Source organism: Mauremys mutica, chromosome 4 (genome assembly GCF_020497125.1).
Source record: "Mauremys mutica isolate MM-2020 ecotype Southern chromosome 4, ASM2049712v1, whole genome shotgun sequence".
Classification (NCBI taxonomy): domain Eukaryota; kingdom Metazoa; phylum Chordata; order Testudines; family Geoemydidae; genus Mauremys; species Mauremys mutica.
In genome coordinates this window covers 143,622,955-143,648,910 of record NC_059075.1, presented here as the reverse complement: position 1 = coordinate 143,648,910, position 25,956 = coordinate 143,622,955, and the positions used below count along the sequence as shown (strand labels likewise).

Here is a 25,956-nt window from a genome sequence, read left to right as displayed (position 1 = left end):
TGTTGTTTAGCAGTATATAGACTTGTTAGTTCCTGTGTAGACTCCTGTGTTATATTGTAGGAAGCAGATTTTTCAGCATTCACTTGACTTTTGCCACCTTTTGTGTTCAAACAACCCCATCTCTCCGTCCCTCACTGACCCCCCCAAACTGATCTCTATGAAATGGCTCTGGAGACATGCTTCACTTTTATTTGAAAAACAAACAAACAAAACAGTGGTGTTGAAGCACTTGTTCTTCATTTCTTAATCAATATCGAGGATGCAGAGAACTTCTAAATGTGCAACTCTTTTTAAATAACCCCTCAAGAAGCCCATGGTGGAACACTCCATAGCCTCCGTGCAAAACTGTCATGGAAATATATGAGTCCCGGTCCAAAATGTACTTGCCTGTCCTTGATGAAGGTGATTGCTAAGGAGACACTGGGGATCTTTACTTGGGTGTATAGAATTTTGCAAGGCTGTTTTCAGAGTGTGGAACCAGGTGGCCGAAGAAACAAGACAGTTTTATATCTACCCAGGGAGTTTCTGATGCTCCTATGAGCCTAGTATCAAGGCCTGATTTAAAAACATAGTTGCACCAGTTTAACTAAAGATGTGATGGTTGAAGTATTGCAGCCTTGTGTGTAGAGACTCATTAAACAGGTTTAAACTGATAAGTGCACCCAGGCAGGGGTAGGTATTGTCTTCCTAAATTGGTTTTAAATCAACTTAAATTGAACTGAAGCTGCTTTCTCTGTGTATGCAAGTGTTGGCTCATGTTGCCTGCTGTGGACCTAAAAGAGACAATCACACAGCAATTGAGAATCATGTAGATTTAAAAAAAAAATCTGCTGCAATCCAGACTAGGACCAATTGGCATAAAAGGAAATGAAATCTGACACCTTGCCCTTCCAGTGGTGCAGCATAAGTGAACAGTCTTCTGAAATCGCAGGGGGCATACTGGATGACTGCATCTCTTATGAGATAGGACTTGTCCATGCATGGAGGTGTTCCTCATTAACTCCATGAGTAGACGTTGTTTTGGAATAATCTGAACAGGACCACGGCACTCTTATTTCAGAGTAAGTTTTCACACATGGAATTAATCGGGTACAACTCCATGTGTAGACAAGCCCATAGGTTCTCTGTCTTGATGAAAGCCTGTTTAGTTATGTAAATTACTGGCCCATGACTTTATTTTAGCCAGGGCTTCTAATCTCAGGGAGTTTATCTAGGTAAACATTTTGAGGCCTGATTACGGATGGAAGAGCATCAAAGTCTTCATGCTTAACCTGTTCAACCATTGCAAAAATGTAGGGATTCAGACACCTCTCTGCTCCTGGAATCATGTGTTGGGAAGAGGGGATTGTAACCTAAGCTGTTGATGTATCTTCTTTACTCTTTTCCATCAGCCTTTATTGCAAGGGATCTTTGCAGGGAAACAAGCTCTTTACCAGCTCAGGAGTCTGGTTGCAGTTGGACTCAAGCAGTCTGTGACCACATAATTATTTCAGACAAAAGCAGCATGTTCTGTTAGTGGTCCCTGTATATGGTGAGCTGTGCTGAAACCAGAAAGGCTTAAAATGGGGAATGTGGCTGGTATTGTGGAGGCAAAGCCATGTGAATTATGACTTTAGCCAGCGCTCCATAGCACCAGCTTGCCTACCACCTCTTCCACCCGTGCTTCAGGAATGACCCTACATGGAACCACGTAGACTAGCGAGTACAGGACTTACACCCCTGGCAGCTGGTACCACGAGGATTTTAAAATAGTAAATATCAGTTCAAGTGGTTTGGAATTGGCTGCCACAGCAAATGGTGATTTGGTGAGGCCAGCTGGAGGGCGCCTAGGTTTTGTCTCCCTTGTGTAATCGTCTGTCTCTGGTTTCCAGATTGCCTCTTTGTGAAGAGTTCAGTTGTGTGCTGCACTACAACAGTTGTTCCCTCTCCTTTCCCAGCTCCCTTGTCTCCATGAGGTACAGTTCAGCTAAAAGGAGCTGGTTTCTTTCTCTTTTTTTGGAGGCGGGATAGAGTTACTGACCAAACTTACCTGAAGGGAACAATAAAAGCAGCACCTGGTCTGGCATATAAGTTTTGCCTGGTCTTGTTCCTTCAATCTCCTGACAAGAACAAGGTTTTTATTGCTGTTAGCCCTACAGAGCTGCCCCTGTTGTAGCAGAATAAACTAAATTGTTATTCAGCCTCTTACATAACTACCATCGAAAGCCTGACTCCAGGCTCCTTCCTGTTGGAGACAACAAACGCACCAACCAGGAGACATGATGGCAATATCAACCCAGTCTCTGAAAATGAAGCTAACAGCCTCATCAGTGTACCTGAGCAAAGAATGCTTCTGTAGGATTGGGCCGTCCAGAGCAGTGTCTCGCTGCCCCCGTCAGTGACCACCCCTTAGAACAGGGGTGGGCAAACTTTTTGGCTGGAGGGCCACATCGGGTTTTCTAAATTGTATGGAGGGCCGGTTGGGGAGGGGGTCATGGCCCGGCCCCCACCTCCTATCTGCCCCCTCCCCCCGGGACTCCAGCCTCATCCAACCCCCCCTGTTCCCTGACAACCCCTCTGGGACCCCTGCCCCATCCACACAACCCCCGCTCCCTGTCCCCTGCCGCCCCATCCAACCCCTCCTCTCATTCCTGATGGCCCCCCAGGGACCCCTGCCCCTTCCAACCACCCCTTCTCCCTGTCCACTGACTGCCCCCGGAACCCCTGACACCCCATCCAAACCCCCCTCTCATTCCTGACTGCCCCCCCGGACCTCTCCCCCCATTCAACTCCCTGTTCCTCCCCCGACCCCTATCCACACCCCCGAACTCCCCTGCCCTCTATCCAACCCTCCCTGCCCCCTTACCGCGCAGCCTGGAGCACCGGTGGCTGGCGGCGCTGGAGCTGGGCCGCGGCACTGGAGCTGGGCCATGCCGCCGCTGCCACTACCACGCAGCACAGAGCACTGGGTCAGGCCGGGCTCTGTAGCTGCGCTGCCCCAGGAGCTCACATCCCTGGCGGCGCCACCCAGAGCATTGCACCGGCGGCAGAGCGAGTGAGCTGAGGCAGTGGGGGAGGGGGAACAGGAGGGGAGGGGCTAGGGGCTAGCCTACTGGGCCAGGAGCGTGGGAGCCGGGCAGGACGGTCCCGCGGGCCATAATTTGCCCACCTCTGCCTTAAAAGAAAGTGAAATGCTCATCCCGAAATAATGCACCTGGTTCCCTTGTGCAGTGCTGAGGCAGCGCTGCTTAGCACTTCTGTAGCAGCTGTGTGTCCATATGTGTCAAACCACATTACAGCGGTAGGTCACCACTAGGTACAAGCAGGGGTTTCCCACTTGCTCAATCAGATGTTTGGCTTGTGCCTGAACTGATGCTTCTGACGTCTCTCTAGCTTAGTCAGTGACTTTGATATAAGCAGTTTAATCCTGTCTCTTTGGGCGTTTATTCTCTACTAATCACTGTGGTATTGGCCTCAGATTTTTCTGTTGCCGGATTTGCTGGGCTTGCAGCTTTCTTGCCAAAAGTAGTAGATTTGGACCCTCTCAACTTGCACCAGTCCCTGCTTTTCTGGACTGTTTGCAATGGCCAATAGCTCCTCAGTGCTGCCCGTTGAAGTGCAAAGGATGTTGGGGCATGTCAGTCCAGTGTGCGTGCTGGCTGTTTGGCACAGATGTGCTTAGGAGGCAGCCCTGAAACTAACATGACAGATCTCTAGTGGGGAAACTCACCCAGACTCTGGTAACTTCATTCTTAAAACAGTGAAGAAAAATGTGTGAATTTAGTTTTTTTTAAATTTAAAAATCCTCCCTAAAGCTCAGTGGCATTAGCCAGCCCGGCAAGATAGTGAAATGGGGAAGTAAATTGGTCTGGGATCCATGCTCGTCTCCTGGAGAAAAGTCAGCTCCTTGCATGCCAGAAACTATTGTAGGGAGTGTTCTAGTCACCGCATGGTCAGTTTAATGCTCAGCACACTAGATGGATAGACCATCTTATCATGACTGTGAATCAGCTACCTGAGTGTTGCATACTGGGAACTTTCTGACACACTAGAAAGGCTTCCACGATACCCAAGGTGGAGATGATGGGGAAAGGTGGATCAAGCACTGACAGGTGAAATGCAAACAAAGGCCATTTCATCTCAAGGAATCATCAAAGCGTTCAGACAGTCGTGTTCCATCTATAGCCAGTCTGTCAGCAGTGTCATTTCAGAAACAGTTTCTTGGGTTGCTTTACTTTGTTTTAGTTCTCCACCCCCCCCCCCGCCCTCTTCTCGAGTGTTTGTCCGTTGGGCTTGAGTAAAGCCGGTTGTGCTGCTCACAGAACTAGCTGAAATGGGATTGGGGCTTGCACAGTGGATATGTCTTTACTGCATAAAAATAGGTATGTTTGTTTTTGGTTTTACAATGCACTTCAGCTATCTGACTGCAAAATTCTAGTGGAGACCAGGCATTCTTTATTATGAGGTAACTAGATGAAGTCAGCCATGGGCGTGGGCATAATGTTCATCTTACCTAGCTAGCTAGCTACCTCACAATAAAAACTACAATGTCTGATGGCCACTAGGATTTTACAGTGGGGTAGCCGAACATGTGTTAGTTATCCCATGGTAAAAATTCATCTTTTTTTGGCAATGAAGACTAAGGCAGTAACTTTCTCTGCAATATTGTTAATTGCTTTGAACGTTACAAGCTAGCTAACCTTTCTTATATGACAAAGAGGTACGTGTGGCTGTATTTCCCATCTGTATGTAATAGGATTTGGGTAAGATGGTAACTAGCCGTGATTCAGGATGTTGCCCCTGCTTGGTGTCTGTGCTATTTTCTTTTAATAGTGCAACTTATTCTTGATTTGAAGATGTGAACCTCCCTACTGTAATCACTTATTCATATACTTGGATTTAAGTTCTATCTCCATAACAGTCATGAGTGCAGGATTATCCTGAACCTGCCAGAATCTGGGGCTTAGTTGGTACATTCGTAGTCAGGATGCAGGTACTTCAGAAATCTGTGCCCATTGAAACGGTCTGAACTTTAGAGTTTGATCATCCACACAACACGTTAGATCAAAGCTTTTATACTTCATTCGCTTGGGGAGGGGCCAGACAGAGAAAAGCTTTAATGGGTCTCTTCATCTCTAAATTCTGATGCTAAGATTCTAATTTTTTTTCCCTTGAAGGGTCAACACATTTCTCTACCATTTTCTCCAGCTCCCACAGTGGCAACTGGATGAAAAATGTATTCTTTTACCAAGTAAATTCCTCATTTCCGATCTGGTAAGAGTTTCAGTCCCGAGTCATTAAACCCAAGGGGGATTTATATTATAATAGCTATGAGAGAATTGTTGCTATTTTTTGCAGCGATGACTTCAGTTTGTTGTAGCTGCTTGGAGCCAGGGCCGGCTCCAGACCCCAGCGCGGCAAGCACGCGCGTGGGGCGGCCCTTTCCCGGGGGGGCGGCAGGCTGGGTCGGCGGACCTGCCGCAGTCATGCCTGCGGGAAGTCCACCGGAGCCCCGAGATGACCGGACCTGCCGCAGGCATGACCGCGGAGGGGGCGCTCCTCCCGCGGCTCCAGTGGACCTCCCGCAGGCATGACTGCGGACGGTTCGCTGGTCCCGCGGCTCGGCTGGACCTCCCGGAGGCATGCCTGCGGCAGCTCAAGCAGAGCCGCCGGACCTGCGAACCGTCCGCAGCTGCGGGAGGTCCAGCCGAGCTGCGCGACCAGCGGACCCTCCGCAGTCATGCCCGCGGGAGGTCCGCTGCTCCCGCGGCTCCGGGGCGCCTCCCGCGCATGACTGCTTGGGGCGGCCAAAAAGGTAGAGCCGCCCCTGCTTGGAGCATAGAACAGTGCTGCTGTGTTCCTAGTCCGCAATCTCTCATCAAACTGGGGGAGATGAGCAATCCTCCAGCACCAGTACTAGCAACAGTGGGAGCATTAGTGTAGATTAGACACCGATGTTCTTACCAACATGTTGGCTATACCTGCCCAGAACAGCATAGAGAAAACTGCACCAGGGAGAGAATGGCCTAAAATTCACTTTGTGGATAGTGACGATGATGAAAGTTGGCACCTGAGTCAGAGTTTGGGCACAACCCTTCAGAACAAAAATAATGTAGGATATAAGAAAGACCTTTCAAAAGCCTACTTAGACATTTCTGACTACTCGCCTCTTTTTGTGGGAGGGGAGGTATCTTCACAACCGAGACCTTTTCTTAAACCTGGCCTCCTTTCTTCTGTAGTTCAGTCCTCTTCGCTTAAATTCTCAGTTTGGAAAAGAGAAGAAGGGAGGGATAATTTGTGAAATGTTGAAATAGGTTGGCGTACCCGAGCCCACTTATCCACTGACACTTTAAAAACCCTTGCACCCCAATCTGGGTGTATGCCGGTTATGCAATATGTATGCATCTTTTCATCCTTGCAAACGATATCTGTAACCCCCCATAACCCAAGCCTGACCCCAGATGTACAGTACCTTCCCTCTCAACCTGTGTGTATTTCATTTCAAACATTTACTTTGATAAGGACAGCAATGTTGTCTTTCTTACTCCCCTCTAATGTTCATGGGAGTTGAATCTGAGATGACTGAGACCCCCATAAAGAAGACTCAGAAATCACCAGTCACAACTTGAAGCCTCTTAAAGGAGTCTGCTTTTCATAAAAAGCTGAATTACCCAGCTTCACACCCCTTTAAAGGATGTCAGGTTGGACACCCAAAATCTGCTAGTTCCTCTTGAAAACATTGGCTGTAGAGACTTCCCATGTCTGATGTTGATGCCCTTTAATCATTCAGATTCTCTGCTGGCAACTGTAAACTAACCTACTGAAATTTTCTCCATGATTTCATCTGTGAACTTCTTGTGATCTAGGGACTGTTATCTCAAACACAAACAAAGCCTTTTGCATTATGCATCTCGTACTCCCCAGGAAGGACATTGTAGTCTTGAGTGACACAAACACTGCCTGAAAAGATAAGCTAATCTCCTTATGAAAAGAATGCAGGCTGGTATTTTATGAATGTTGATGGCAGATCCTAAGGGATGTGTGTCTGTGACTTTAAAGTAAGCCTTCAAAAATAAGTTGGAAAAGAAGATGAATGCACTCAGGGTAAAGCTAAAGGGGGAAATATTGGAAGGCAAAATAAATGTTATTGTAGGTGTCTTCATTTGAATTATGCACTTGGGGAGACCTAAAGAGATGTAGCCTTTGCACAAGTGAATATCTCAAACTTATTTCACCAGAAATATTTAATCAGGTGTTAAGCATGCCTGCCTGTTTGAGTTAAAATAGATTCTAAGCTTTTGACTTGTTATGAGCAAAACTAGAGGGATATGGGTTGGTGGCTTTACAGAGATGAAGATGCATAAAAGCAAACATTGAGTTAGTGTCTGTCAATGGTCAGTGCCATTTTCCATTTGGATGACAGCAAAATATCTGCACTAACTGTGTGTATGATGTTGTTATAAAGAGTTGCAGGAGAAATGGACCCATGACATGTATTTCTTCTAATGGAATTGTAATGGCTGGGTGGGATCTCTATCCAGCTGGTCACAAGGTCTCTGACATTTAGTATCTTGGAATCTCTGCTTGAGGGACTATTTCTGGCTGCTACCCTTCCTTGATAATACTTGTGAGTCTCAACTCTGTGTTCAGGTTATGGGTGGGGTAGAGCAGTTTATTGGGTGGATGAGTCATGGATCTGTCTTGTGACTGCTCAACCTCAGGCAGGTTTCAGGCAGCTGCATGGAGAACATGGGACAGGAGATACTCTAGGTCAGGGAGAGGAAGTAGTGTCTTTCTCTGTAAGATCAAGGCTTCTGTGGTAGCATTTGGGGAGAGAGGAAGAAAGAATGGGACATGGGTGGGGTATGGAGAAGCTGCCTTTTGGCCTGATGACCCCCACGATTTTGGGAGTATCTTGAATTCCTCCACCTCTGAATATTGTAAGGGGCTGTTCATAAATTATGTAACACAGAATCGTGTTATGTAATTTATGGACAGTCTGTAAAGTGCAAGGCAACAATCTGTGAGCTCCTGACTATTCTGCAATGAGCCTGGCCACTTCTAAATACATCTGGTTAGAACACTGTCTTATTTTCAGCAGCATTAATGCTTAGCCAGGGGAGTAGGGAAGTGGCGGGGAAAAGGAGATGGAGTTGTATCATGGCTACAGATGAGCGAAGAAGAATTGATGGGAGGTTTTTGGTTCTTGTTTGGTTTGAACTGAAACTGAATTTTTCAAGTTTTTCTTGCTAAAATGAAAGAAAAAATCATTCGGGTCAAATGCAACATTTTGAATCTTAATTTCAAAACAACATTTTCTAAACAAAATGTCTAATTGAAATGTTTTGAAATGTCTGAATTTTTTAAAGGTGTGGGTTTGGTGCTTTTTTTGTTTGTTTGTTGCCAAAACTATTCATTGAACTTGACCTGATTCACAAATAGTTTTGGTGTCCCAAATAATATATTATTTGCCAAAAAGTCTTTGCCTTGCTCCAGTCATGGCTGGTATTGCTCTTCCGTGTTAGCTGCACACTGCTGGCTGGATTTGCTTCTACTGAATATGCGGATGCTAATATTTAAACTTTATTGTTAAATTTATTAACCTTAATTTGGGATATTGCAGAATATGTACCAGATTGGTTTAAAAAGTCATAAAGTACAAACTGTGTACTTTTGGATAATTTAAGCATTCTACCCAGGTGTATAGAAACCCTTTAACTTGTGTATTAGATAGTTTTAACATCAGCTTTAATAGAAATCCTGCTGGGTTCTGTGCTGGCTAATTTCGCGTTCCTTGCCTTTCTCTTCCTGTCTACTGGGAACATGCCATTTGTCTCCCTGAACTTCTTCCTTTCATCACCCTGCAGACTGGCCCTTCCCAAAAACATCAGGGCTCCCTCACAACCCCTGTCCCCTTCAGTTAAAGGCTTTCAGACACAGAATAACAGAGATAAGGCGGAAAGTGGGATTAGTGGTGGGCAAAGAACTCTTGTGTCCCAAGGCAAATACGGTAAGTGGCCCCAGGTTTACCTTGTCCTGTCTCATGAAGCTATGGCATGATGCCTGCATAGCGGAGCTGCTGCTTGTGGTAGATAAAGATGGACTAACATGTAGGTGACCGTATCCCAGCGGATGCAGGAATGAGTGTCCCCCACAAGCTTTCTGTAGAGATGTGGGCATTAGAGCTTATTGTACTCTTTATCTTTGTCTGTAGCGCCAACATCTTGCATTTTCATGAGTTGAACTTGGGACCCAGATCTATTGACCTTGTCTCTTGACCACACATTGCCCTGAAAGATGCCATCTGCAGGTCTGCCCAGCCTTAGGGTTGGTGTTCTGTAAGTCAGTAATATGCCTGCAGGGACAGAATCCTAAACAAGGAGAGTGTCTGCTGGGCATGAGTATCTTGTGGGGCAGGAATCACAGGTCATATGGGATCCCTGGTGTCTCTGGACCACAAATTAGGAATCTGTTCCCTCTGCTGTTGAAGGGTCACCCCAGTAGTGCAGGCAGGAGGGACTGGCAGCACAGTCAAGGAGCAGGCTGACCTGTAGCTGGGGCAGGGGGGAGGGCCCTCATTGGACTGTTGCATATGGTGCTAAGGGAGGGAGATGCTCCCAGACCAAGGAAGAGGGAGCCAGCCTAGGAGGACTTCCCCTTCAAACTCAAGGCCTAGGGTGACCAGATGTCCCAATTTTATAGGGACAATCCCGATTTTTGGGTCTTTTTTCTTATATAGGCTCCTACTTACCCCCCCACACACACCCACCCCTGTCCCAATTTTTCACATTTGCTGTCTGGTCACCCTACCAGGCCCTTAGAGTAACTCAGAAGCAATGGACCCTTTTTGGAGTTGACTAAGTAATGTTGCAGCCTCAAAACCTGGCAAGTAATCCTGCAAAGCTCTGGGCCCAGAAGTGGTGATGCTGCAGCTTTTAATGATGACTAGTGCTGTGATTTGAAGTGAGCTCAGCATACTGAAGCCTGAGTGGGTGGGGATTTGCCCTTGCAAGTTGCATCATTCAGCTGATAATTGCTTGCAGCTATTTTTAGTTCTTAAGCTTTCCTCATGGAATGTCACCTTGCACCTAATGTCAGCTTGTCGGGGGTTCATGTTAGCCACTGCCAGGTTAATGGCCCAGTGTGGCCACATAGTTTGGATATATGGGTCTAAAGTGTCTGTCTACTCACTGTCTTCCCCAAAAATATAAAATATTGCAACTCCTTTGCAAAATTCCTGATGCCTGATGAGGTTTCCCACTTGCTGTTCTAGCATGGGATGCCCTTAATATTCTAAATATCTCCATCTTAAATCTACCACACCACTTACAAAAAAGCCACTGTTCATGTAGAGCTGCACAAAAGCAAGCTTGTGCCAAAGATTTACTAGCTGAGTAGTGGTGATCCACTCATAAGAGCTATTTCCAGGTTTGGGCTGAAATCCTCTGGGATTCAGTCACCAAACAAAGAAACCCCCAGAATCCTGTGTGTGTGTGTGTGTGTGTGTGTGTGTGTGTGTAGTAAGGATCATGGAGTGCAATTTAAGTGTGTTAGTTGGGGAAACCAGGGCTTGTTGTTGATGTTGGGGAACGTTGTTGGGGTGGAAGGGGATGTCATTTCTGTGTGGAGTGGAAGCCGAGTCTTCATTGTTTTATTCCTGGCACTGCCATTGGACAAATCCATGCAGAATGCTAGATAGGTTCACCTGGGTATATCTCACCCAGTCAGTTGCAGGGGCCTCTGTCATTAGTGCACCTCTATCTCTGTTATCTACCTGTGGCACACAGTAATGCAGTGTCCTGGGGGTTGTCACACTTCAGTCTAATCCAGGTTACTGGGCTCAGTGCAGGGGTAACTGGCGGGGGTTTAGTGGCTTGTGATGTGCAGGAGGTCAGACAGATGATTTGGTTCTCTCTTCTGGCCTTAAACTCCTGATACTTCTCTACTTCCCATGTATGTATTTAAGGGGGATTAATGTAATGCTTAATGTGTTTAAGAGCTTCAGACCTTTTGATGAGAGGCAATGCATATGTGCAAAGGATTGTGGTCAATACAATTGCGGGGACTGTACTAACAATTGTTGACAAAAGGTATCAGGCGACTTGGGTTAAGGTCAGTCAAGTAAAATCTTAGTGTGTTGTGTAAAACTGGCCTCGTACTAAAAAGTTAACCAGTAACTACTGCAGAGTTACCTTCAGTTTTAATATTACTGTACCTCTTCTTTGCTTTTAATTGGATTTAAATTCATTTTAAAGTCCTGAATTTCTCCTGGGTTAGAGCTGTCAGGTCTTGTTAAATTGAGTCCTTCATTCTAATCCTACCCATCTGGTAAATTCCAGGTTAGCTTTTATTACTAGCTCTCTGGCAATCACAGGCATTGTGCGGGAAACCTCCGTATGTTATGCTAGGACTGCGGTGCCTACTGAGCTGTTAAGTTCTGGGGCTACTACAAGACATGGCCTTACCCTGATAAAAGGTCTCCACACTCCCCTTCACACCAGAAATGTTTGTAGACAGATTTTAGTGTGCTGTTCAGGGGCTATGAAAGCTGGACCACTGCTCCTGATTTATAGAGATGACTTGTAAAGTGAATGCAGGGCTGCCGTCTTTGTGAGTGGCGCGGCTTTGGGATAGCCTCCGCCATGGGATTCTTTCCCAGATGCTTTGTAGCAGGAGCTAGAGCAGAACTAAATATGCAGATAAGAAGCACACTCTTCAGCTTGCTTTTGAAATGCAAGTCAGCCTCTGAATTTCATTTCTTAATCCTTTGCTTCCAGCTAATTATGATGCAGCCTTAATCGTGTTTTGCTCCTTTATTTCCTTTAATGTAAGAGCTGGATGCATGTGTAATCATCCTGGGAGCAGACTGGGTTCTCTAACAGTAGCTTTTCATTCTGTTAACCCTCGCATACGAATGTGTTGTTTAAATAAAATACTTGTTACCAGCCAGGGATCCTGACTGTGAGCCAGTCTGCGCATTTGAGGTTTAGTGAGCTCATTTGGGAATGTGAATCCTTCCTAGGTGAGTTTCCTGGGTTAGTGCGACCCTGAATTTTCATATGTTCTGTTCTTGTTCTTCTTGCCCAAGGAACTGAGGGTCCAAAATGAGCAAGAACATTAACTTACTGCAGCAACTGTCTGACTTCTGTTTGCTGTACAGACTAAAAACAGCTGGGCAAACCTGACTTCACTTCCTGTTTTTCCTGCAGTCAGTTTTCTCTCTGGTCAGATATAGATTTTTTTTATTATTATTATTCTTTTAAATAATTGACACTGATGAATGGCTTGTGTGGATACCTTGCTGTGAGTCTTCTAGAATTGCAGGGCCTGATGGCCTGTCTATCCCGAGGATCAGTTGAGACCACTACCATAGACATAGTGCACCGATGTTGCACAAGGCTTGCACAAAGGTAAGCGGAAGTGGGGAAATGACTTTCTGCACCAGTGTAGCTTTGCCAAAGCAAGAATCCCTAGTATGGAGAGCCAGCCACTTTGTCCATCCTGCTGTGCATCATTGTCACAAAATTGCCTGAGATTAAGAAGCTTTATGGGGAGGGAAGGAGATTAGCAATGTTCTCTTCAGTGTGGGTGTCCGTGCCCACTCGGGAGAATGGGGGAACATCTTTGCTTTTTGTCTTTGCATGCTGCTCCTCTTGTCCTGTCCTGGAATTCAGTTTGATAACTTGACAAAAGTTTTGCTATTTGGGCACAATGCAACTGCACGTTCCGGCCCTGCTTGTACAGCTAGGCACTGGGAATGGGACTGTTCCCTACAAACACAGTTAGAGCTCGCACAATGCATTACTCGTTCACAGGGCCCAGTCTGTTTACAAAAGTTTGTCTGGAAAGTTACATTTTTGAAGATCTAAATTAGACTGCCTTAGGCCTTTGAGGGGAGGCCTGGGAGGGCTCTGAGCACTTTCAGCCTGTCATTGTCTGAAGAAGATTGGAGTTTTAGCAATTCCTGTTTTAATCTGTTTTGGCCCAATAACCTGTTAAGTGAGAGACAAATGAGTAGAGATCACACTGAGATGGAGATTTCCACTCATTTTTATCACTGATGACAGGCACGTAAAAGCTGACCTAATCAAAGGTGCTTTGTCCCCAATTCAGATTAAGCAGGTCAGTGTGAGAGCAAAGTCCTCCTGCATTAGTGCTAGAGAGCACAGTACCACTAACTTTTTCCTTTCTCTGCTTAAAAAGCTTCCTACTCCTAGGACTTGTCTACACTAGAAAGTTGCATCTCTTGATCTATACAGGTCTAGTTAAAGTGGTACACCCCCCGAGTGTGTTTGCAGTTATTCTGGTATAGATATTTCCCTTCCTGTGTGAAAATGGGAATAATGGTTTAAGACACCCTGGTGCTGGTATAACTGTATCCACACAACGGGTTAGTGCTGGTATAACTATTTAGGATTTTAAAAAAATCACACCCCTAACAGAAATGGTCTCACAGTGCAAAACCTGTGGAGAGTAGGCCTTGGACTCTTAAGGTATGTCCACACTGGAAACTTCAAAGCGCTGCCACGGGAACGCTCCCATGGCAGCGCTTTGAAGTGTGAGTGTAGTGGCCGTGAGCGCTGGGAGACAGCTCTCCCAGAGCTCCTGGTAATCCACCTCCACGAGGGGATTAGCTCCGAGCACTCGGAGCCTGTCTACACTAGCGCTTTAAAGCGCTCAGACTTGCTGCACCCCGTGAGCCAGCAAGTTAGAGCGCTATAAAATGTAAGTGTAGACAAGCCCTTATTTTTAAAGGGACTGGACAAGTTATTGCTCTTTCTTTTAGGTGATTTGTGTTTAAAGCCAACCCTGCAAAATTCTGGCTGAGCAACCAACTTGTTTGTGTTAGGGCATATCTATACTTGCCATTTAAAGTGGGAAAAGTCCCTTTTTTGCGAAAAAGCCGTGAGAGCGTCTACACTTGCCAATGACTTTTTGCAGTGAAACTCAGAAGTTTCACTGCAAAAAGAAAACCACCTCCACGAGAGGCGTACAGCTCTTACCGGTGATGCTTTTGCAGCGATGTGCAAGTGAAGACACGTTCTTCCTGTTTACACAGCTTTTAGCCTCTGCAAGATACCCCACAGTGCCTAGGTGACTGCTCTGGCCAGCAGCTCAGCTGCTCTGATGCCAGGTAAACAGACATCCACCCATCCTCTGCAAAACCCCGGGAATTTTGAAACTCCCCTTCCTGGTTTCTTGGCAAGTGCTCACTTATCTGGCCAGGTGACAATGGCTGCTCCACGGGATCCCCTGCTTGGCGCAATGCTGAGCTACTGGAGCTGATCAATGTTTGGGGAGAGGCGGGCTTCTGCAGGGACCCCGGATGCCCCATGATCACACCCCCCTCTTCCCAGAAGACCTATTCTCAAAATGCAGAGAGATGCACTGTGGGATAGCTGCCCTCAGTTCACTGCAAATGTGAACACTCTGACTCCTGTGGAAGTAAGTGAGAACACAGACCAGCGTTTTTCTTTCACTGGTTCCCTATCACCATTGAAACTGACAGCGCAAAAACTCTGCAAATGTAGAGAGATGAGAGAAATATTACTACTGTTTCTTCCCATGGCAAGGTGAAAGTCGGGGAAATCTTCATTTGCACCTATGTTGGTAAACTTTTGTGAACATTTTGCTACATGGTCTTAAATTATTCCTGTGAGTTGAAGGAATCTCAGCTTTCCTTTTAACTGGGCCATGAACCTGCATAAAGACAAATCCACATGCCTCTGTCCACGTCATACACTGTACTTCCCCTCCCTGTTTGCTTCCGGGAGAAGGATACAGTCTGAGCACAGCCTGGGAGCCAGGAACCTCAAGTTCTAATCCTGGCTCTGACAAAGATTTCCAGTATAGCTTTAGGTAAGCTACTCTCCGTTCCTGTTAACCTGTCTGTAAAATGAGCCTAAGACCTGGTCTAGACACACGTTCTTGTACTGGTAGAACTATTTCTGTAGCTATACCAGTATGACCCCATGGTGTGGACATAGTTATACTGCCTTATGTTGTTTACTATCTTACAAAGTGTTTACTTACAAAGTGCCTTACATTGTTTACTATCTATTGTGCCATGCCGCTTAAAAGGGGGGTGGGCACGTGTGTTGCTTCACCAAAGCAGGGAAAAATCATCTCTAAAAAGGAAAAATGGCTTGTAGTCTACACCACTGAACAAGGTGCAAAAATATGGAAGCACCTCTTTAAATGGGATTGTCCTTGAGAAACCTCATGCTATCTTACAATTAAAAGGTGCAGGAAATAGTCTGCCTTTACTCTTATTGAGCTGCAGAACACATCTTTGCGAGGGGAGGGAGAAAGAGCCCTATGCAGAGGGCAGGTGTTACTTGGTGAAGTAGAAACGCTGATAGAAAGCCCAGGAATGATGAATTGTCTCCAAGAGGGACTTTGATATTTTGAAAAATTGTCTTATTACCTTGCAGGGAAAAAATCAAATTAAGCTGTGAAGGTGGCGTGCCTGGCTTCATAGAAAAAAACCCCCAAAACCCTGCCTCCTGCAGGATCCGCACAGAAAGCTTGTGACTGTTGTGCTTACAAAATTTGTGTAGGTTAATCCCTTGGGGGCAGCCTTATCTCGGCAGGTATGCAGCAAGTCAGTGTTTGACTTCAGGCGACAGTGCTCAGAATGGTCAGGCTGGTGCGGCTTTGGAAGGCTTTGGCTCTGTCCTTTCCACCCTGTGTAGTGAATTGTAATTAATAAGGGATTAGACAGTGAGCTATCACTGAAGTCCTGACCCAAGCCTTTTATGGGCACAGGGAATTTGATATGTTATGCAGATTATAAAAGAATGGGTCAGACTCTTAGGATCAAAGAATCCTGTAAATCGGAGATGGTAAAGAACTGTTAGATCATAGTACGTTTCCCAGCCAAGGCATGTTCATTCCCTCCAGTATTTTTCTGTTGCTTTGTTCAACCTAGTTTTAAGCTACCTAGTTCTTGTTTCACAGGAGGCATTCAGTGCCTGATCACGAGCCCTCTGTGGCTCAGTTATGATTGCCATATTGTGAGACTCAAGGACATGAAGGCATAATTCCTTTTAAAAAACCCTGTCCCTTTTTTAAGTTGAGCCTGAAAATAGAAGCGCTATTTTATCGAGGGATTTCAGTGCTCTTCGCTGAGTGCAGTTTGGCAGCACTGCCTACTCTCCATACCAGGGCTAACTCAAACAGTGATTGTGTGGCAAAGGATGCGTTGTTATGGACACTGGGTAAAATGATGCCAGATGTGCTCTGAGTGGGGTGCCCTGTGCCAGGAGTGCAGCTGGCACTTACACACACACACAGACCTCTGTTTCCTTTTGTCTGAACACTTTTGCACATGGATCTTAAGTACTGACAAATATGCCAGGCAACAGGCCCAGAAATGCAGTCTCTGCTCCAAAGGCCTTACAGCCAAAGAACAAACCCAAGGGCTGTGTAACTTGGAGGGGATCGAGTTGTTTTTTTTCCATGGGTGGGTGTTGTGAAAGAATCCTGGAGGGATTTGAATGAAGAGGGTAGTGGCTGGTGAAATGGGTTTGTAAGGCCTTTTCCATGCACAAGGAAGCACAAAATGACAGAAACAGCCAGAGTGGGAGCAGTTTACATCCTAGTCTGGAAAGGCCCCAGAGATATTCAGGCGTGATGACAGCACAGTAACATGTTTGAAAAGTCTTAGTCTAGACACGGCTCCAGCCTTTAAAGTGGGCTAGATTGATTGAGCTAAAGCGTAGGTTCCTTGCTAGCATCGCAGTTGTTGTCCACAAATGGCCTGAAAGCAGCCCTGCGTAAGTAACACTCCTTTCACACTCTGCCGGTTTTCTACATCCTGCAGACTGTGAATACGGTGCAGGAAACACATCAACCGAGGCTGGGTGTCCTCTGAAAACTCTGCTCTAGGAGCTTATTAGACCCCTAAATGTGTCTGTATCTGGAGATTCTCAGCTAATTCTGGGAATATCAGCTGGTTTTTGTGTGAATTAACTCCTTCCCCCACCCTCCAGCAGCTTGTACAGCTGATTGGTGGGCATTCCTCAAGTGTAGATGCTTATTCGTGTTGCGTCCTGAGTTATTACATCATGGCACTGCAGGCTTATTTTGTGGTAACTGAAATAATTACTGCTTAGTGTAAGGATGGGGCTGTGATGTGGTGAGATTTATGTGATTAGCTAATCACGCATTTATTTTGAAAGGCAGCCCATTCATGTGTTCCAAGCAAGTTTTTAGTGGGAGGTGAGAAACACAATCTCATAGTGGAAGGCAATTAATTACCTTAATCGTTACTTTGTTTTTTCGTTGGGGGGGGGAGAATAATTTGCTCATCATATTAAAATGGATTCAGCTTGTTGAACCCTTTCTGCCACTATGCAACAGATAATAGGCGTTTTGTGTGACAAGTTCTCATGAGTGCAAAAAGATGCAAAACAGACAGGGTCTCTGAGTGATAGTGACTTGACATGACATGCATACACAGATGCCACAATATGAGCAGAACATACTGTTTCTACTCACTTCAGACCCTTTGGGTAGGTAACAAGGCACCAGGTCAAACCTCTATCCTCGAAATGTACAAAGGGTATGTCTACCCTTAAACTGCTGTAGCAGCACTTGTGTAATGTGCACCGGAGACGCTGGGGTTCTCCCATCTGCGTAGTCAGTCTGCCTTCCCGAGAGGCGGTAGCTAGGTCGGCAGAAGAATTCTGCTATTGATTTACACCGGGGGGTGAGGTCAGCGTACCTACACTTGGATTTTTCACACCGCTGAGAGAGGTAGCGATGTCAATGCAAGTTCTCGGTATAAACCAGCCCTTAGGTCTGAGACTGTGAGCTCTTGTGCGCAGGGATCTTGTTTTTTAATATGGTGGCACAGGATCTACTGCAATGGGGCCTGATCTTGAGTGGTATCTCTAGACAGACTGGAGTGAGAGATTGCCCTGGAATGTGCTTTGGATATTTCTGAATATCAAGGGTACTAGAGCAAGTGTTTTCAGCTTCCCGGGTTATTGCCGTTACAAGGGTAGGCACGAACAGTGTATAAATTCTTACGTAGCCTTATGTAACTGTGAAGCTTGTGGAAGGAACCGGAGCTGGGGATGGTGCTCATTGTCATTATACAAATCCAGATAAGGGTGTGCAAAATTGAGCCACAGACTGGGGCAGCTGGTGAAAATAGATGGCCTGGTGCAGTTTTGCTTTTCAAGGCAAACAGCAGTCACGCTTATGGGGTCTACCAATTGGAACCTCCTCTCCCTTGGAACTCCAGGAGGGGTTTCCTAGCCCCTGCAAGCCTCTCCTCTCCAGCTAATGCAAGGGTTGCTGTCTAGGCAGAGAGCAAAGTCACCTCCCAGGAACGTTGCACAGTATTTCCCTTCAGAATAGTGGTATTAGGGGCCCAGCTCTGCACTGTTGACTTGCTCTCTCGAGTAGCAGCAGCCACCTGTACATCTCTAACAGACTTCTCCAAGGTGCTCTGCTTTCCACCTAACTTTAATAATCCACCTGCTTTCATTGCCACTTGTGCCCATTACTGCTCAGGGCCCCGTGTCCAGTTCTTTGTGGGCCGCCATCGCAGGGGCAGAGCTGTCCCCCTTGCTAGCAAGCTGGGTAGACTCAACAAGAATTGAATGGAGATAAAGAATGAATTACCCAGTCACCTTTGGAAAACAGGAAGGGGGGAGGTGTGCTCCAGGCCAGCAAGGTGTGGTGTGGGGGGAGCTTTCAGTCTCACTGTCCAGGTTATTCCTATGCAAAGAAAAAGAGAGTTTGTCTCTTGAATTGTCGCTTTGGCACTTTTCTCATGCATTACTTTCACTCAGAGCTTATCTACACTTGAAATGCTACAGTGCGCGGGTAATACACCCCCTGAAGAGGTTCATGCCACTGTTAACTCAGCTTAACTTCACACCCCAAGCATGGGAGTTTTCACACCCCTGGGTTACCTAACTTTTAGTGTAGACCAGGTCTCAGTAGAGGACAATAAAACTGGAACTTTATCTCTGCCTCTTGCTTAGCTCTTCCTTGTCTCGAGTGGCTGTCTCTGGATTGCTAATTCTGGGTTTAAAGGTGAGGCTGGAAAACTGTTCCAGGAATAAAACCTCCCTTTATCACCCAGCGCTGACCTGTTTCCTCTGCCTGCACTGCTGATGTAGTCACTTGCCATTTCTTTGGCGCTCTGTTTGCTGCTGGGTAGGCACTGAACCTAATTTTAAGAGTTGGAATTCTTGGAGTCCTCAGTATTGAGCAGGAACCAGCTGTTTTGTATTGGAAGAGATATCGGAGACTCCATCTAAACTGGTCCAGTCCTGACCATGCCTCATGTTCCCTGCCTCTTGTGCACGGAGGAAATCTTTGTTCACGAATGGGGAGGCAGGTAGTTTACTGAGCAGTACCCAGCAGGTTCACTTACAGGAATTCAGAGCGATGCTGATGTTGATTTCAGTGGAGTTATACCAGCAGGGACTTAACCAATCGTATTCAGCTTTTGCTTTCTTACCCTGTAGAGCTCACGTTTGCTGCACCCTCCTGGCAAATGGAAGCAGTTCATAACTTCACTCTTTTACTTGAAGGTCTTTTAAATCAAGGCTAGTTTTAAAGGCTGGTCGGGTTTTATCTCTTTACTTCACTAATCCCTTTCTCTAATTATATTACTGACATTGCGAAAAGAGGCAGAAAGATTGTGTGCGCCGGAGTGTAGCCAGGAAGTTGCATTTTAAAAACCAGTACACTGTCTGCTCTTTTTTATTGACTGTTCAGATTTATAGAATGACCCAGACTCTGGGCTCTTTCATGTGAATTTCTATAAAATCCACGATGTACCCAGAATTCAAAATGGGACACTAGCAATAAGCTGCTTTGCCTAGCCTGATAATTTGTACCCTGAACATTTGAGACCCACCACTCTAACCCCTACTGATGCTCAGAAGGATCCAAACCACGTTTAAAAAGCAGCGACGTGGATACATGCAATGCTGGGAATGCTCAGGCTCGTGACAGGTGTCCTGTACAGTGCATTAACTTGCCTACCAGAATTTGGCTAGGCCCCTGGGCTCACTTCTGACTGGCAGTGACGTGTGCCATAAGGACTTCTGCAAGTGGTGGGGCAAAGTAACCTCTTACGTGTCATCGGGGAGAAGGGATCTGCAGTGCACCCTCCTCCCCCAAACCAGCCCCAACACTGAGTTCTGGCATTGATGTGGAGCCCAAGCCTTGGTGCTGCACTTATGGGCCTGTGGACGCTTGGCCCGTAAGAGGGCAGCACAAAATGAGCAAGATATGCAGTAGCATTGGCCTTCCTGTGGGCCGTGGCTCACCCGCAGCCTTGCTCTTGTCTCTGCAGCAATGGCAGCCATCAGAAAGAAGCTGGTGATTGTGGGAGATGGCGCCTGCGGGAAGACCTGCCTGCTGATCGTGTTCAGCAAGGACCAGTTCCCTGAGGTCTACGTGCCGACAGTCTTTGAGAACTACATCGCTGATATCGAAGTAGATGGAAAGCAGGTAACTTTCCTGGGGGGGGGCTCAGGCCACCTGCGCTTGTCTAGTGCCTGTACTCCCAAGCCATGGACAATCTCCGCATGAGGGACCGTGCGCTCTGCAGATCCGCTCACGTCCCCTCTGGAATGTTTGTTGTGTGCGCTCTTCCCCTCTATCCCCCGCTTCCTGCCAAGCCGTCTGTCGCGACTGAACTCCTCTCCCTGTCCTGATGCTTCGGCCATGGCAGCCTGGCTCCTCAATGGCGTTGTTGTTGAGACTATTCGAGGTCTTGGCTATTGACCATTTTTCTCCAGTACCTCCGAGAGGAGGAAAGGCCTTTCAGCGGGGGGAGGAAGAGAGACGCAAAGGCCGACAGGCTGCTTCCAGCAATGCTCTCCTCTGCTGTGAATTGCAACCCAGCATGCAGTGGCAAGCTCAGCAGGGTGCCTGTCCCTCTCAGGGATCGCTGGAGCCCCTGACCTGTAAGCAGAAGACTCAGTGACGCGCTCCCTGATTAGGAGAATCCTCCAAAGGAGACCATGCTCCCCACCTGCCCTAACCCAGACACCTGTAGCATCCCAGTCGGGCTGGCTATGGAGAAGCATTGCTTCCTTTGGAGTCGACTTGGCTTTCCAGGCTGTTTCGCAGCTGGTGATATAGCGCAGTGGGGTTCTTGAAGGTATTGCTGTACAGCAGCCCATAAAATATCCCGCATAGCTACACTATCAATTACTGGGCCCAGGGACATGGATTAGGGAAGGGGCATTGCCTGGTCACCTTTAAATCTACCAGAATTAGCAAAGCAACTTAATTGTCTTAACCGAGAAAAATGAATTGCTTCCCTGCCGGAGGGAATTGCCAACGTTACAGCATGAGGCAGTTTGGGAGGGTAGGGGGTCGTCTGTTACGCTGCTGACTTCTTTAAATCTCTCTCTCTCTAGGTGGAACTGGCCCTTTGGGACACGGCGGGGCAGGAAGACTATGACAGGCTGCGGCCCCTCAGCTACCCGGACACGGACGTTATCCTCATGTGCTTTTCCATCGACAGCCCAGACAGTCTAGGTAGGATCACTGGGGCCAGGGTGACACGCGTGGGGTTTAGGAGCTAGAGTGAATTTCACCCTTATGCACAAGGCAACTTGATAGGTGGGTGGGCCTTGTGCTGCTGGCCCTCTGCACAGGGGTGAAGTTCACTCTAAACAGGACTTTTAACGTGTTCTTCCAAAACCGTTAAGCACAGGCTTGGATTGAGAGCTCCCTGCTTGCAGTCTACAGAGATGAGTCTGGCCAAAAGCCTAGAATAGCCTTGAGAGGAACAGAAAAGCTCTTGTTAGCAAACAAACTGAGCACTCAATAGACTTAGATTGTCACAGCATCACTCCTGCCTGGCTTCTGTAAGTCAACTCCTTCCTCGTGCACTTCTCCAACAACCTCCTCAGCTGTGAAGTAAATAGAGCCCTGTCAGAATAGCTCCATGCCCTTTCTGCGTTCATTCCCTCTGCAGCTCCTGAATGCAAACCCGAGTGGGTAGAGAGGAGTTTTACACCCGACAACGTAGGTGTTGACGGATTCGGGTATTGTCTGGCAACGTCAGGGCAAATTCCAGCGGATACTCTGCCCTGGCTTTTGGGGATAGGGCCTGGTGGCCAAAGTGCTTTAGCCATTCTTGACAACGGTTGGGGCTCCTGAAGAGAGCAGTGTGTCGGAGCTAGCACTAGTTGCTTGCCAGGTCTTGATGTCAGTCTGGTCTCCCCTGTAGCCAAAGGGCGTATCATGCGCTCTCTGTCCTGCTCTGGGCATCAGCAAAAACCTACCCTGCTCTTACACATAGTGCGTTTGCTTACACTGCCAGAAAGTCAGCAACTGGTGTCACTGCATCATTGCTGAATCAGGGCTGTTCATGAGCGTGGATAAGGCCCAAATCTTCATGCTGCCGTCTCAGTGAGCTGATGTGCTCGGCAGGTTTAGGCGGAGGCTTTGAGAGAAGATAGTTATGAGGATGTTCCCCAGAGTGCTGTCTGCTTGGTACAGAGTCTCATCGGCTGCTTGGGGGGGAGGATGCCAGTGGGAGGAGGAATTTGCTGCCTTGGTGCCATTGGTCCCCTCCTCCATGCTCATGAGTGAACAATTGTCTGTCACAGCTGTGATTTACAGCTCTTGCTAAACCACCCAGTGTGGCTTTCAGGCCCGTGCATGTTCGTACCACATCCTCCTCAAGTGCCCTTCAGTACTGTCTGTCAGGGAGAAAGGGACGACAATGCTCTTTTTCACAAGGAAATGGTGGCTAATTGCAAATGATGCTGCCCCTCTACCAGCTGGAATCAACACCCTCGGCAATCAGACCTCATGGGTGTTTGTTCCCTTCCCCCAGCTCCTTGGTATGTTCTCACTCTTTGGCCTGGTCTACACTGGGGTGGGGGTGGGGGGTCGAACTAAGGTACGCGACTTCAGCTACGTGAATAGCGTAGCTGAAGTCGAACTACCTTAGTTCGACTGACTTACCCGTCCTGACGCCGTGGGATCGAAGTCCGCGGCTCCCCCGTCGACTCCGCCACCGCCGTTTGCGGTGGTGGAGTTCCGGAGTCGACGGGAGCGCGTCCGGAGTTCGAACTATCGCGTCTAGATTAGACGCGATAGTTCGAACTCCGAGAAGTCGAACTCTCCGCGTCGACCCGGCGGGTAAGTATGGACCTACACTTTGAAGGCCCTTCTGTTTGCCATGTTTGTAGGGGTGTCATCAGCAATGCTGCTGGGGTTTGGGGGGAGATTTTCCTTCATGCTTTTTTCAGTGGTGTGAAAAGCAGTGTCCACTTGAAGCCGTGGAGGAGTGTAGGACCCAGCCTCTCTGCCAATAGCACAGCGGTCAGGGCATGCAAATAAGGCTCTCCCTGTATCTCTGTCCTGTGCAGCTCAGCAGTATACAATTTCTCCAGGAAAGAACCTAAAACATTTGCCTCTTTTAATATCCGGGGAACATCGTAGGAAGGCAGCAGTGGTAGCCTGGCCTGCAAGGGGGCTGCTGTGTATTAAAAAACCCTGTCAGCTCAGTGCAAAGTCCTTAACCGTGCTTGGCTTTCCCAGAGAACATTCCTGAGAAGTGGACTCCGGAAGTGAAACACTTCTGCCCCAACGTGCCTATCATCCTGGTCGGAAACAAGAAGGACCTACGGAATGATGAGCACACCCGGAGGGAGCTAGCAAAGATGAAGCAGGTAAGGGGGCTACTTCACCTCTAGCTGCTATGCCAGCATCCCTTAAAGGAAAGCAACACATCTGTGCAGACACGTGTGCTCTTCCTGCTGTGCTGCGTATCCCCATGGCAACCGCAGTGCATGTGGGGCCAGGCATGTTCTGTGGGGATAAGTCAGGTCTGCAGCTACTTGTAACTTCCTCTTGCAGAGTGCCCTGGAGCCTCTCCTGCATTCAGGTGGTTGCCCATTGAGAGCAGCTTCCTCTGCATGAGGCAATGGAGATCCCTGCTACACAGTAACAGGGCAGTCCCTCGGCTCAGCCCAGACTGACCTGCTGATGCCTTTTCCTGCTGTGCAATTACTCCAGCAGAGGTTTACTGACGGCTGCTGCTGCCTCCAGTTCCTGTTAATGTTCCAGCAGAATCCCGGTCCCTGAGAGATGCAGGCTACTAAAGCATTTCCAGAGACAATCCTGGCTTCTCTTCTGAAGAGCGAGGCACTCAGATAGTAGTCATGGTTGTATCAGTACCTAGAGATGCTGAGCCTCCCCGACTGCACGTCTGGCCAGCTGCACTGGTGCTTAACTCAGCATTCTAAAAGCTTTTTCTTTAATGACTTTTAGGAGCCAGTGAAGCCAGAGGAAGGGAGGGACATGGCTAACAGAATCAACGCCTTTGGATACCTCGAGTGCTCTGCCAAGACGAAGGATGGCGTGCGGGAAGTCTTCGAGATGGCCACTCGGGCCGGCTTACAAGTCAGGAAAAACAAGAAGCGTAAAGGCTGCCCACTCCTGTAAAGCGGCAGTGCCCGTGAAGAACGTGACTGCCATCTGTACTGTATCTGTCTTTTCCTGCACCCCCCACGTGTGTGAGCGGGGTACGGGATGGGAAGAGCGCTGTTAGGTCTGATGTCTAGAGAATATAATGTGGCCTGCACCCTGCTGCCCAAAACCCACTACCTGAAGCACATATGGGGAAGTGTCTAGTGGTGCTTCTCTGTGCCATGTGTGGACTGTCCTCCTAAGCTGGTCCTGGGCTCTGAAGGGCCAAATGGCTTTGGACCATCTTTGGCAGACACTTCTGTTTTGTATACACCATACAGTGCATTTGAGTAGCTCTCGGTGTTGTTACTTCAGTCCCATTTTATACTAATCCCTGATGCTCTGTACAGATTCTCTGCAATATTTAATCTCTACTTTCATACTGTTCGATTAGACTCTCTGCAAAACAAGGAAGCTCTGACACAGTCTGCCTGTGGGTGTGTGTTCCTGTCCTGGCATCCTGGTTGTGTTTCCTTGAACTCTTGCTTTTGTCTCCAAGCCAAGATGTTCAGCTGCTCCAGCTCCAGGGGGGGTTGGATTCTCCCTCTGGTTAAGGTGTCCAGCACACCCACCAGCATTTTGCACACACATTCACCAAGGCAGTCTCGGTTCTGTCTGTAACTCAGGGCCTTGCCCTATTCCACCAGTGCTTTGCAAGGAGCTGTGCTCTGCTACTGTCAGAAATGCCCTCTGCTGCGCTTTCACCTTGGACCTGCACTGTGGTAGTGTCGTCTTATCCTCTTTCAATAAAGTAAGGCCTTGTAAAAGAACCCTTGGCTGGCTCTTTTTCTTACACACTGATGTTTGCCTTGACTTTTGAGTCCACCTGTAAATTAAAATGCACAGCTGGGAGAATAAATGCAAATTGGTATTTTAATAACTGTAACTTAGCGCCTGTGCACCATTATTCTGCCCCATGCATGCAGACCTCTCGGGTCTCCTCTTCGCTAGCTTCCTGGGGAGGTCCTTCATTTATCCTCCTGCCATGCAGCTGGGTTGAGGGGCAAGAGCTGGGAGTTGCCAGTCAGGACGTCTTGGTTCTTGTGGACAAAATTCCATGGTTTTGTCCATAACTTGCTGTGTGGCCCTTAGGCACTACGCCTCCTACACTTGCTTCACAGGATGGTGTGAAGCTTCATTAACACACTGAGCGCCTTGCAAAAGGCCTGGAGGGGGGCAAAGGCTGCCTGTTGCATCTTTCAGTTTCTTTCAAGCCCTGCTTGACTGACCGAGCAGGTTCCCCACCTCTGCCCTGTTGGGACAAGGAGAGGATGCCCAGCCATAACTAAGATGGGAGTGACACTTTCAGGGAGGGGCATGGGAGGATTATACATCCCCTGCCAGCACTTGGGGTTGAGCACTTTGGGAACGTTAAGGAAACTGAGCAGCTGAGCTGCTTTGGGGAGGTGAGTTCCACAATGATGAAATGCAAAAGGAAATGTCGAGTGGTTTGGTCAGAGTCCTTCTGTGAATGCTGTTCCAAGCTGGGCCATAGGAAATGAGGTG

The 25,956-nt window shown here is 47.6% G+C and overlaps 1 protein-coding gene across 2 annotated transcripts in view; it reads left to right on the top strand.

Moving 5' to 3' along the window:
* Positions 1-25,220, top strand: part of RHOC (ras homolog family member C) — a 31,796-nt gene extending 6,576 nt beyond the window's left edge. For both annotated transcript variants that reach the window (XM_045013570.1, XM_045013571.1), the window contains exons 2-5: positions 20,306-20,463; positions 21,381-21,501; positions 23,521-23,651; positions 24,253-25,220. In XM_045013570.1, coding sequence (XP_044869505.1) covers positions 20,308-20,463; positions 21,381-21,501; positions 23,521-23,651; positions 24,253-24,426 — 582 coding nt within the window. In that variant the 5' untranslated portion in view covers positions 20,306-20,307 and the 3' untranslated portion in view covers positions 24,427-25,220. The remainder of the gene's footprint in view (positions 1-20,305; positions 20,464-21,380; positions 21,502-23,520; positions 23,652-24,252) is intronic.
* The last annotated feature ends 736 nt before the right edge of the window (positions 25,221-25,956 follow it).